General features: G+C 36.7%; 1 protein-coding gene across 2 annotated transcripts in view; it reads left to right on the plus strand.

Moving 5' to 3' along the window:
* Positions 1 to 14,453, plus strand: part of CA5B (carbonic anhydrase 5B) — a 52,692-nt gene that overhangs the window by 34,070 nt on the left and 4,169 nt on the right. For both annotated transcript variants that reach the window (XM_036746565.1, XM_036746566.1), the window contains 4 exons: positions 1,499 to 1,617; positions 3,565 to 3,660; positions 3,791 to 3,853; positions 12,658 to 12,813. In XM_036746565.1, the coding sequence (XP_036602460.1) occupies positions 1,499 to 1,617; positions 3,565 to 3,660; positions 3,791 to 3,853; positions 12,658 to 12,813 (434 nt within the window). The remainder of the gene's footprint in view (positions 1 to 1,498; positions 1,618 to 3,564; positions 3,661 to 3,790; positions 3,854 to 12,657; positions 12,814 to 14,453) is intronic.

The following is a 14,453-nucleotide window of genomic DNA, read 5'->3' on the forward strand; positions in this document are numbered from 1 at the left end:
CAAAATTTACCATGATACCAAGATTTTATTTGCCTATTAAAATACTCTTTCTTTTTCCAAGTAAAATCAGGTTGAGGATAGTTGACAGGCTTCACACTCATTTGTGAGTTAGGGGAATGACTACTTCAAGTACTGTGGAATGGGCAGTTGAGAACAATTTGTTCCAATCACCGTGAAGGTGACTAAAGCAAGCCCTGTGGAGCACTTAGAGCTTGGCAAGACATTGAAGAAACTAAGTTCATCCACTGCATCCCTAGCCATCGCCAGTTGTCCTGACTTTTATCTTATCATTGGACTTTGATAACTGAAAGAGAAAGTGAGGCTGACGATTCTGTGCAACTCTGACTCTCTTAAATCTGACTTATGCACAAGTCATGACATTGCTCATTCATGTCACTGGTCTCCTTGAAAAATAAAGGATGAATAACAACAACAGAGCATGCTCTATTTTCTTCACTTCCCGTTCAGCTTGACAGAATATTTTAGTTTGGTTTGGGAACCATACTTGTATAAATCATAACATGTCTCTTGCCTCCCAAACATATCTCCCAATTTCCTCCTGTGTATTTCTATCCGGAAAGCCTGAAAATCGGCATACCCCAAACCAAGCTCACCCTCCCAAATCTGCCTCTATTGCAAATTTCTCCATCTTTTGGGTCCCACCATCCTCTAGGCACCCAGGTTTATAACTTCAGTTGTCTCAGACTTTCTTCTGTCCCCCACTTCCATATCTGATCAGTTGTCAAGTTTTGCTGATTCTACTATCTGCTATCTACTACCATCTCACCACTGCTAGAAACAGTCTGGGTTTAGTTACTTCAAACTTCTCATCTGGACTATTGTAATAGCCTCCTATTTGTCTTCCTGATTCCAGCCTCTTCCTTCACACAGCTGCAAAAATAATCTGCCTAAGGCATAGATCTAACCTGTCATTCCCCTACTCAAGTCCTCAGTGGTTCCCTACTTCCTCTAGAATAAAACATAAAACTTCTCCAGCTTTATCCCATAGTAATCCTTTTCCTGTAGTTTAGCTCCAAGCAAACAGGACTGCCTACTTGTGATGGATCAAACAAGCTCTCTACATTCTGTCCTCTATACTTTAGCTATCCCTCATCCCTGTAATTCACTTCCTCAGGTACCTAATAACTTCTGCTGTGAAGCTTTCCTTAATTCCTCTCCTTTCACCACCTTCTTCCCTCCAGTTATTTATAAACATATTCCTCAAGCTCTTCAATCTCTTCTTTGCCTCTTTTACTCCTTACCCCGTATTAAACTTACCTGTATTTATGTTGAATTGCCCCATAAGTTCCTTGAAGGCAGGACTGTTCTTGTCTTTGAATCCCCAAAGCTAGGCACAGTGTCTTGCACAGGGCAGGTGTTTAACAATATTTCCTGAACTTAAAGGCGTTTCAGACCTATGTTGATGTTGTGTCTCAGCTGCATTTCCCTGAATGAATAACTAACAAAACTTCTGAATTATTTCTATATGTTATTTCAGTGATCAGGGGAGGACCTTTGGAAAATAATTATCGGTTAAAGCAGTTCCATTTTCACTGGGGAGCAATAAATGACTGGGGTTCAGAACATACTATTGACAGTAAATGTTATCCAGCCGAGGTACGTACTTTATCACTGTGATACTTTTTAAAACAAAACTAGAAGACAGTGCTGATGTTCCTACTTCTAAGCAGTTAAAAATTGCCAGTCAATTGGTGAATAGGAGACTCCGTGACCTAACTTCACTATGGGCTATATTAAATCCCCTGAATCTTAGAAATGTAAAAATTGAAGACTATTGAAATATTAAGTGTTTTGTTATTGGTCGCAATTTGTAGTTATAATTTGTTGTTGTTGCTGCTGTTGTTGAGATGTTTTCAGTCATGTCTGACTCTTCATGACCCCATGTGAGGTTTTCTTGGCAAAGATACTGGAGTGGTTTGTCATTCCCTTCTCCGGCTTATTTATGCTGATGAGGAAACTGAGGCAGTGATTTGCCTCAGGGCCACACAGCTAGTAAGTGTGTGAGGCCAGATTTGAAGTCAGGAAGATGAGTCTTCCTGACTCCAGGCCTAGCACTCTATCCACACACACCCAGCTGCCTGTAGTTACAATTAGGCAATTATTGCCCCACCCCCACCCCCCAAATTAAATGTTTTTAGGTTCTCTAATGAAGGTTGCCTTGGAAGATCAAAATTTGATTTCATAATGTTTATGTTTTTAAAAAAAATCTAAGATTTGGCCATAGTAGGGTTTTTCTATGTGCAATAGTTGTAATTTTAAATATTTTATTGATACATTTTGGACATGAAATTACTTGCCTAATGCCACATAGTTCCAGAACTGAACCTTTCCTGCCTTCTAAGGTGTATAACCCTTTGAAAAAGAGACAAAACTAAAGACGTAGATGTGAAGCAAGTATAGAGGTCATCTTAATAATGAGATAGAAGAGGTCCTCATAATTTGCAGGGGATCCTTTGTAAAGATCTCTGCAAAGAGGAGTTACTATTTCTTTAACAGGTATAGCCCCTTCCTTTCCCCTGGCCACACTGGCTTCAGACCATTTCTTAGCTTGGAGAAAAGGGTGACAGGGGAGTGGACCAGCTGCACAACTACATGCATGCATGCATACATACTCATGTGCATATGTGTGTACATGCATATTGTATGCATCATACATGCATATGTATGTACTGTGTGTATGTGTACACACATGCATTCGAGTGAGTGTACACACACGTATACACATACGTGCACATATATGTATATGTGCATATATACATATAACTATGTATAGATACGCGTCATATATAGATATAAAAACTATTTAAATCCATAGATATATAATTTATCATATAGATACATTATATATAAAACATATAAATCTATAGACATAGTTTTATATAGAGATATGTCCATATATCTCTATATTAAACTATGTATCTATAGATTTACATAATTTTGTATAGAGTTATATATATAACATAAATCTCTATATAGTTATACATAGCTATATATAACTATATATTATATACGCACATATGTGTGTACATGTATATGTATATATGTGTGTATGTGCATATGTATGTATATATCTATACACATACATGCATGCCCTACTTCCATATTGCTACAGTAGTCTCACAAAAATCATAAGGAGACGATCTTTGAGATCATGTCATTTTATATATGAGGAATCTGAGGCCCATAAAAGGTAAAGGTGCCCAAGGTCACTCCCATGGCCAAGTAGATACACAAGCTAGAATAAGAGTATCAGTCCCTTGGTAAAACACTGCTTAAAAATGCCTAAGAAATATCTGTGGATTGAATGGAGAGATATCTTCAAAAGGCTATGCTGAGTAATTTTTATTTTATCCTCGAGGTCATGGAGCCTCTATAGGTTTTCAAATAGGAAATGACATTGTTGAGCCTGACGTTATTAAATAATCTTTTTGTTAGGGTATCTGAAAAAAGAAATATATTCAAATAGGATCATTACATTCCATTGCTCTGGCTTATTTTCACCCAATTTTCACGTACTTAAACCCCTCTTCAATGGTATTTCAGCTACATTTAGTACACTGGAATGCAGTCAAATATGAAAGTTTTGACGATGCTGCAATGGAGGAAAATGGATTGGCTGTGATAGGAGTATTTTTGAAGGTAAAGTTTTACTCACCTGAAATTAGTTGTTCAACTATTGAATAAAATTCTTATTTTTCAAACTCATTATTTAAGAGATGTTTTATATTTATTTTGCCATAGTTTTAATTTTTTAATTTATCATTTTTAGCTAGGTGTACATCATAAAGAACTACAGAAATTAGTGGATGCTTTGCCAGCAATCAAACATAAGGTAATATTTTAATCTTAGGACTACTTAAATATTAAGTGTTTTGTGTTGGTCACAAAGTGTAGTTAGAGTAAGGCAGTTTTTCTTTAAAAATATTGAACGTTTTCAGGTTCTATAATTAAGACTGACTTTGAAAACCAAAATATAATTTCTTCATGTTACAGGAAGTAGCTAAAACCTTCCTCTAGTAGACCTTTCCTATGTGTAACATTTTTCTTGATACATTCGGACATGACTCACTTCCCAACACTCCCTCTTAGTGGTGGTGGTGGTTGTTGCGGTTCAGTTGTTCAGTAATGTCCGACTCTTTGTGACCCCATGGATTTGTCCGTGGGGTTTTCTTGGCAAAGATACTGGAATGATTTGTCATTTCTTTCTCCAGGACACATACTGGTAAAAAAAAAAAGTCAAGCAGAACTGTCTCCCGTAGTATTATGTGGTCATATTCCTTGAGGGAAAGAAATGTTTCCATTAATTTTTGTCATAGGATGTTGTTGTTTGTTGTTCGGTTGTTTCAGTCATACCTGACTCTCCCTGACCCCATTTGGGACTGGAGTGCTTTGTCATTTCCTTCTCCAGCTCATTTCTACAGATGAAGAAACTGAGGCAAACAGGGTTGAGAGACTTGCCCAGGATCACACAGCTAATAAATGTCTGAGGTCATGTTTTAACTCAGGAAGATGAGTCTTCCTGACTCCAGGCTTGGCACTCTATTCACTGTTCCACCTAGCTGCTCCTTGGTGTCATAGGATATAAAATTCTTGACTGATTTCTTCACTCTCTATCAGTTCATGCCATATTTCTCTGAATCCTTCACATTTGTCATTCCTTATAGCTCAGTAACATTTTATTACATTTATATTGCACAGTTTGTTCAGCCTTTCCCCAATCATTGGGTTTGCAATTTGTCTTCAGCTTTTTTGATATTAAAATGGTTGTTTTGAAAGCATAGCAACACAGCAGTCGGACTGGCTTATAGTTCACTGTCTGCTGCCATCACTTGATGACATTTTGGTGATTCTCTAATGTAATTCTGGCCTCAGAAAAACAGCCCTCTCCTTTCTCCCTTTATAGCTTTGTATAAATAGTCATGACAGTAACATACTTTACTACCATCTCTTCTCCCTCCAGCTTAGACAGTTGTCTTGTCTTTGTTCTCATTACATTCTTTCAACCCCAAAACTTTTAATGTCTGTTTGGGGAGATAGATGTAACTCTTCTGCTAACGTGTGAGCAGCTATCTGCTGCCTATTTTTCACAAAATAACCATAACTATTTTATTAGAGGGAGTGAATATAAATGTGAATATGAACTTCTTATAATTAAACCAAGCACAGATGCATGGGACAGATAGACCTTTTGTTCTGATTTACCTCTGTCTTGCTATCTCTCTCTCCTGTGAGCTTCAATGGAGAATTTATTTTTGATCCAAAATCATTTTGGTTGGCTTCCTGAAAAGTCTGTATTTTTCCTTGATCTCAGTCTGAGTTGAGGTTACTCACTTGGCTACCTGATGTGTGGATCTTTTTTTCCCTCTAAACTAAATTCTTTTAAAAACACACACACAGGCACATGTGCACATACATGCATACACACATAGACACATAAACACACACAAACCAAAACGTCTTTTTTCCTTCCAGCTTAGACACTTGTATTGTCTTTGTTCTTATTATATTTTTTTAAACCCAAAGACTTCTAGTGTATGTTTGGGGGTGGGGAACACATACACACACATATGTAGAGAAAGATGTGTGCATGTCTGTATGTACATATGTATAGAGGTATGTATGTATGTTTCTATGTATATACACACACACAACTGTCCTGTTAACACATAAGCAACTATCTGCTACCTTTCCCTTAGAGGAGCCATTTAAATGTGAAAGATGGGGAATATGAATTGGTCACTGTTATATCTCATCCATGGTGTGATGAATCATGACAGAATTCTTCAGTATCACTGAATGTTGAATGATAAAATAAGCAAATTGCTAACATTGACATTTAAATATTTGAATAAACTTGTTTTACATTAAACATGGAAAGTATGTCCTTGTCAAATATCATATAGCCAGCGAATAATCATTTTTTATGATAAGGCAGATATTGAAAGAATTTTTTCATAGCTGATAGCTTTTCAGAGGTTAATAAGAGGTTAAACTGTGTATTTCCCCCTGCTTTAAAGTTGTACAGGTCTTTATATTCTCCTACCCCATAAAGTTAAAGAAATGTGTTAACAGGAAAGTTTTAAAAATTTCCTTGCTCCAGATGGGTGGTTCTGTTTTGGGTTGTTGCAAATCTGGATTATAACAAAGGAACCCAGTGGACCAATTACCCCATCTGTTTCTATTTCCTTCTTGAAAAATAAAAACATAACTGGTAAGTATCTGAGGCAGGAAATGAATTCAAACCTTCCAGACTCCAAGACTAATATTCTAACTACTGTACTGCCTATCTCCTATGGCAGGAAGGGTCCCAAGCACCTGTTTATAGACTCACAATCATCCCTAAAATCCTGGGAAAATTTCTGTACTTGACAGCCCAAACCTGTTCTAAGCACTAAGACCACAGTGCATCAGAAGAAATATAGGAGAATGGCTAGGACGCTGCACTTGGAGTCAGGAAATCCCAAGTTTAAATCCCGTCTCCACAATTATGAACTAGCACTGTGTCCACAATCAAGCCACTTGCCTCTGCAAGAAGGTAGATAACAATATCTCCAGTAATTGTGTATAAAGTACCTTGGAACCTAAAAGTGTATATAAATCTCATTTTTAAAACAATGTAAGAAAAATAGAGAACCCCCAAATGGATTTTTTGCCCTTAAAATCCAACCTCAGGTAATAAAAATTTTAATGATGCTTCTAGTCTGTTTCTGTCTGAGGATTTAATGTGCTGCCCCCATCCTCGGTTCTGATTGCTAACCACTCTCCTCAGCTGCTGCCAGTCAGCTCTGTTCAAAGCATGCAGTTTGTCAGATTGATCTTCGTAAAGTTCAAGTCTGACCATGTTTCTCACCCCACCCTCCCATACAGTCACCTCCACTGACTCTCTGCTGTCTCCAGGATTAAATAAAAAATCTTGTTTGTCTTTTAAAGCTTTCATAGCCTGGCCCCTTCCTGCCTTTCCACTCTCCTTACATTATACTTTTGTCCATGTACTTTGTAATCCAGTGTTATTGGCTTCTTTGCTGCTCCTCAAACAAAACAATCTTGCAACTCCAGGCATTTTCACTGGCTGTTCTCCCATGCCTGGGAACTCTTTCCCTCTTCATTTCCACCGCCTATCTTTCCTGGCTTCCTTCAGGCTTTTACCAAGTTCCACAAAGAAGCCTTTCTTAGTCTTCTATCTTAGTACCTTCCTTCTGAGACCATCTCCAATCTATTGTCTATATCTTGTTTGCATGTTATCTCATTCATGAGACTGTGAGTTCCTTGAGAGCAGAGGATGTCTTTTGCTTTTTGTTGTATCCCCAGAGCTTAGTGCACATAGCTGGCACTTAATGCTTTTTGACTCGATTTTTCTTTCTCCTTGCTTATTTTCCTCTGGGCTTCTCTTTTGCTGGTAGTCTTTCATTTTATCTCTAAATCCTGCCCTTTGTGGATTAGGAGTCACCTAGTCTCTTGGCTGAAAGCTGGTCAACATTCAATGATAGCATACCCTAATGACACTTTGTTAATACTTTATTCAAAGGAAAGGGTTTAAACACATCCATTCCTGATGCTATAAAGACTGAGCAAATGGCACATAAAGGCTTGCCACAATTCTCATCAGGGTTATGGTATTTTAATAAATTTTCAAAATTATATAAATATCCTTGCAAAAAATTTTCTGGGTTTTTAACCTTTTTTTCCTTTTTTTTTCTCATCTCCCCTCACCATGACTAGTATTAGACACAAATATGTATGTATATGTAAAATTATTGTAGTTAATTTGGGTATTTCTAATAGTCAGAATGACTTAGTCATTCAAAGTTGTTCTTAGAACAATACTGTTGTTACCTTAGATTAAAGGAAAGTATAAATCAGGATATTTGTTGCTTGTCATTTTGAGATGCAAGTGAAATCACATTTGTTTTCTGCAGGCTTTTGGGGGGCGGCGGTTCCTGAAAACCATGGTTGATGAACAAAATGCCTTTTCGTACTACCTATCCCTTTACCATTTGCCTGAAGAATTTTTTGGTGACTTTGGGCAAGTCATTTAACTCCTGTTTGCTTCACTTCCCTCATCTGCAAAATAGGGATAAGAACTCCTATCTTCCAGAGTTGTTGTGAGGATTAAATGAAACAATAATTATAAAGTGCTTAACACAGTGCCTGACACATACTAGTTACTCTATAAATGTTAGCTATTAATACTGTTAAACAACATTTAATCACAGTTCATTAATACAGGTGACCTGAAAGTCTTAGCGCAGTTTTAAGTTTTAATAATTTTATAAGTATAAATTATACAAACTTATAGAAAACAAAATTTGAAAGTATAATCATTTGAATTTCTTTTATAGTCATTTTGTGAATTTCGAATAATAAATGTAAAACTTTAATTCTAACAAGACAGTGCACCTTCACATGCACTGCATGTGCAACAGTTTCTGGATGATGCTGTTTTAGACTGATTAGCCAAAGGGGGTTCCTTTGTTTATCCCCTTTGACTTTTTCTTGTGTGGCTGTGTCAAAACTGTCAGGTACACATCCAAACCTTTTGGATGATCTCTGGGTGATTTTCATTTCCAAGTTCTCTCCCTTCCCTCCACCCTTCCCCCGCCAACTGAGAAGGCAAGAAATATAATACTCATTATACACTTGAAGTCAAGCAAAATGTGTTTCTGCATTAGTCATGTTCTGAAAATATATCTCACATTATTAAAGCTTAAAACTGCACTAAGACTTTTGGGACACTGTGTTATTATATTATGGCATAGAACTTTGTCTAATGCTCTTATAACTTAGTATTATGTTATTACTTATCTTTGTGTATCATCCTTCTTCTAGACCATAAGCTCCATGAAGGTGAGAACCATATTTTATGTAAATTTTATGGTTTCTTCAGTGAGTATATAGCATGACTCCTCTGAATATAGTAGTGCTTACTGAATATATTCACATATATATTTTTCCATATTAGCCATGCTGCAAAAAAGAAAAAAAACAACAAACCACAGACCAAAAAAAATCAATAAAAATAAAGAAAGTGAAAAAGTGTGCACTGATCCTCATTCAGACCCCATCAGTTCTTTCGCTGGAGGAGGATAGCACTTTTCATCATATGTCCTTCAGAATTGTCTTAGAATCGTTCACAGTTGATCATCATGCAATATTGATGTTACTGCTAAAAATGTTCTCCTAATTCACCTCACTTCACTTTGCATGAATTTATATGTCTTCTCAAGTTTTCTGAAACCATCCTGCTCATCATTTCTTATGGCACAATAGTATTCCATCACAATCATATACCACAACTTGCTTAGCCATTCCTCAGTCAGAGCATCACTGCAATTTCTAGTTCTTTGACATCACAAAAAGAGCTGCTATAAATATCTTTGTACATGTAGGTCTTTTTCCTTTTCCTTTAATCTCTTTGAGATACATACCTAGTGCTGGGTCGAAGGGTTTGCAGCAGTTTTATAGCCCTTTGGGCATAGTTCCCAATTACTTTCCAGAAGGATTGGGTCAGTTCACAACTCCACCAACAGTACATTAGTGTCCCAATTTTTCCACATCTCCTCCAACATTTGTTATTTTCCTTTTCTGTCATATTAGCCAATCTGATAGATGTGGGGTGGTACTTCAGAATTGTTTAAAAATTGCATTTCTCTAATCAATAGATATACAGCATTTTTTCATATGACTAAAGTTACAGCTTTGACTTCCGAAAACTTCCTTTCATATCCTTTGCCCATTTATCAATTGGGGAATGACTTGCATTTTTAAAAATTTAACTCAGTTTTCAATATATTTGAGAAGTAAGGCCTTTATCAGAAATACTTGCTATAAAGCTTTTTTTTTTAGTTTCTTGTTTTCCTTTTAATTTTGGCTGGATTGGTTTTGTTTGTACGAAATCTTTTCAATTTAATGTGATCAAAATTATTCATTTTTTATTGCATAATGCGCTCTATCTCTTGTTTGGTCCTAAATTTTTCCCTTGTTCATATATCTTACAAGCAAACTATTCCATGCTCTCCTAATTTGTTTATGGTATCACCCTTTATGTCTAAATCATGTACTCATTTTGACATTATGTTGGTATATGGTATGAGCTGTTGGTCTATACCAGAGGTTCCCAAACTTATTTGGCCTACTGCCTCCTTTTTAAAAAAATTACTCAGTGCCCCCTTGGAAATCTTTCTTTAACCCTTTAATGATTTTTTGAAATTTGTGCCATTTCAAAAAGATATAAAATATTTTTTAAAAAAAATGACACAAGCTAAATTTAATAATGTATTGTAAATTTGTGGATTTTTTCCTGCATTGAAATTTTATGACATAATATTGCATCATGTAACCATATAGTATTTTATTTCAAACAAGCCATTACACACACAATTCTTGCCAATGCTTGCTGGACTTCCCAACAATGTGTGACAATGCTCACCTTCCAACACTTGCTTGTTAAGACTTGTTGGTGGACTTGGCCACTGACCAGTCATAACTTGCATTTTGTGTGTTTATTTGGAAAATAATGTAATCACTATGACTTTAACTCTGTTACAGAACAGATGAAACATATACAAATGGTTTTTCAAAGTTTTCTTATCTTCTCTTTCCTTAGGCTTCCACTACCCCCTTATTTTTACTCAAGCCCCCCAATTGCACCAAAAGCTACAAACACTTCTCCTCTATTGTGCTGCTCCCCACATGGGGCAGTATTGCCAACTTTGGGAATCTATAGTCTATACCTAGTTTCTGCCAAACTGCTTTCTAGATTTTTTTTAGCAACTTTTGTCAAATAATGAGTTCTTGTCCCGAAAGCTCGGATCTTTGGGTTTATCAAACACTAGGTAAACATGGTCATTTACTAGGCTGTATTGTGTACCTAGTCTATTCTACTGATCCACCACTCTATTTCTTAGTACCAGATTGTTTTGATGATTACCACTTAGTAATACAGTTTGAGATCTAATAGTTCTAGGCCGCCTTTATATTTTTTCACTGATTCCTTTAATATTTTTGATGTTTTGTTTTTCCAGATAGATTTTGTTACTTTTTCCTAGCTCTAGAAAATAATTTTTGGTAGTTTGTTATGACACTGAATAAGTAAATTAATTTAGGTAGAATTGTCATTTTTATTATATTGGCTCAGTCTACCCACGATCAATAATATCTCTCCAATTGTTTACATCTAACTTTATTTGTGTGGAAAGTGTTTTGTAATCGTGTTTGTATAGTTTCTGATTTGACTTGGTAGGTAGACTCCCAAGTATTTTATACTGTCTACAGTTATTTTCAATGGAATTTCTCTTTCTGTCTCTTCCTGCTGAACTTTGTTGGTCACATATAGAAATGCTGATGATTTAACTGTTTTTATTTTATATCGTGAAACTTTGCTGAATTGGTTATTGTTTCATTTGGTTTTTTAATTGATTTTCTAAGTATACCATCGTATTGTCTGCAAAGAGTGATCTGAATATATTTTTGAATGAAATAATACTTCAAGACAATCAATTCCACAAACCTTTCTAAGCATTTACTATGTCCAAGGCACTATGCTATATTCTGAGTATGCAAAGAGAGAAAGGAAAATCTCTATCAAGGAGTTCCTTTAATTGATAATTGTTTTTACAGAAGTTCTTTCCTAGTCACTGATATAGCATATAAAAACAAAGCAGAAGCTTTTCTTAGTCATTCACCTAGGGAAATACAGCTGAGTTGCAATCTAACACGGACCCATCTAACTAAATGGCTTTTAAATTCAATAAATATTTATTAAGAGATGATGAGGACTTGAATTAGGAGAGAAGCAGATGAATGTAAAAGATGTTATGAAGGTGTCTTAATGAGGCTTGGCAAACGATTGGATATGGGTATGGGGAGTTGGTGAGAGGTGGCAGACAGTGTGAGATGTAGAATGAATAGTCAAGGATGACTTCAAGGTTGCAAATTGGGAATAGTGATGCCCTTGACAGAAATGGGGAAAGTTGGAGGGAGTGTGAGCCCTGTTTTAGACATGTTGAGTTTGAAATACCTACAGGATACCCAGGTGGTGATATCCAGCAAGTACGTAGTAATGTGGAACTAGATTTCAGGGGAGAAATTAGGACTTGATTCTGTAGGGGAAAAGCAGCTAGTTGACACAGTGGGTAAAGCATGGGGTAAAGAGTCAAGAATATCTGAGTTCAAATCTGTCCTCAGACACTAGCAGTATGACCCTGGAAAAGTCACTTAGCCCTGTTTGCCTCAGTTTCCTTATCTGTAAAATGAGCTGGAGAAGGAAATGGCAAACCACTCCAGAATCTTTGCCAAGAAAACCCCAAATGGAGTCATGAAGGGTCAGACATGACTGAAACAGCAGGACAACAACAACTGTAGGTGCAGGGATCTATTGAGAAGTTATTATAGTTTAAAGAACGAAAAGCATCCGTGACACTTTAAAAAGTAAAGATCATCTGATTTGTAATTTGTACTTTTGCTATATTCACTGAAGAGTTGAGATCAGCCATAGTACTCAAGGAGTACTTAGGTGGAAGGAGTACTTAGGTGGTTTCCAGATCATGAAGTTGAGAATCACTGCTTTAGGGAAAGTGAAAATTTTCCACAAATTTTTAGTACTAAAATGTTGATTCAGCACATAACTGTTTTGTTCAGGATTCGCTTGCTGAATTTGGAACATTTGATCCTGCCTGTCTTATGCCAACCTGCCCAGATTTTTGGACCTATTCAGGGTCTTTGACCACTCCACCACTTTCAGAATCTGTCACCTGGATCATTAAGAAACAGCCGATTGAGGTCGATCATAATCAGGTAAGTGTTTTCACACTTTATTTTTAAAGGAAAATTCAGAGTCGCCAGTATAAAAGAGAGTGAAATACAGCATCGTTTTAATGTTATTAGTTACTCTTTAGGGACGTTGTTTGAAATATATTCATATGTTGCTCCAAGTATCGTTCACTTTCATTTTAGAAAGAAGCTAGCACTTTAAACTAATACCACACAGATGAGTGAAGTATAGCAAGCAATCATGTGAGGCTTCTAGTGTGTTTTTTAATTCAAAGAAGGTGAAAATGTGGACATTTACTAGGGGGAAAAGGCAGGGAATTAAGCTTCTATTTAGTGCCTATTGTGTGCCAGGCATTGTCATAAGCATTTGATTCCTACAACTTTGTAAGGTAAGTGCTGTTATGATCCCCATTTTACAGTTGAGGAAACTGATACGGGCAGAAGTTAAGTGACTTGCTCAGGGTCATAGGGTATGTGTCTAAGGCTGAATTTGAACTCAGATTTACCTGACTTCAGTAGCAGAGCTTTATCCAGTGGACCATCGAACTGGCTGGGGGATAGGGACAAAGATTCTATTAGGGATAGTTCTTTGGAGGATCTCCAATACTGGAGCTTTGCAGAATGTAGTAGGGAAGATGTGTGATGCAGAGGCGAGGACTCCTATGAAATGGGGTTTGGGGAGACAGGATACGGGGTGCTCCTTGGTGCCTATGGCAGTATGGCATAGAGCCAGAACTTGTAATAATACAGTGGTCAGACTTCTAAGGAGACATTTTGGATAGCAAGTGTATCATAAAAGCTGAGACTCATCACTGTCATGAGGTGGTATAGATTGAAAATATAACTAGGGACATAAAAAGTTTAGATAATGAATGGTTAATAGATCTATATTGTGATATTAAGAGATGTGGAGGGACACAGCCAAGATGGGGGAACGCAACCTGGGACCCGTCTGAATTCTCCCAATGTTCTCCTCCAAACATTTTAAAAATAATGCTTCTAATCAAATTTTGGAGTGGCAGAGCCAACAGAAGGTCACAGGAGGACATTTGTCCAGCCTAAGACAAGGATCCGTAGGAGAAGTCTGTGACGTGGGTGTAACAGCAATGTTGTAATGATAATCAGCTGTGAAAGACTCGGCTATTCTGATCCATACAGTGATCCAAGACAATTCCGAAGGACTCATGATGAACAAAAAAATACTGTCATCTCTAGAGAGAGAACTGATGAACTCTAAGTGCAAACTCAAGTATTATTTTCTTGTTTTATTTCTGTATTTTTTGATATGGCTAATATGGAAATAAGTATTACATGGGCAGAAGAAGAGGTGGGAATGTTTGGATACATTTCTCAGCTTATGAGATTGATGTCTGTGACGCTGTCCCACCAAACATCTCTTGGTGTTTCTCTTGGAGAGAAAATCCTGAGATAGATGGACCATGAATCTTATCTCACATTTTTTCGGCTTCATAGTTGAAGGCAGCATTACAGATGGTAATTGCAAATTCCCTGTATGAAGAGATCAGTAACTAAAAATGATATGAGGATTGTTTTGCTTTTTAGATAAAGTTACAAATTTCAGAGCTTGTCTGTTTGTGGTTGTGCCCCTTAAGACAAGTGGTTGATATGAATGAAGGCTTTTAGCAGAGATACTTATCCCTAAT

This window comes from Trichosurus vulpecula, chromosome 2, assembly GCF_011100635.1.
Source record: "Trichosurus vulpecula isolate mTriVul1 chromosome 2, mTriVul1.pri, whole genome shotgun sequence".
Taxonomy (NCBI): domain Eukaryota; kingdom Metazoa; phylum Chordata; class Mammalia; order Diprotodontia; family Phalangeridae; genus Trichosurus; species Trichosurus vulpecula.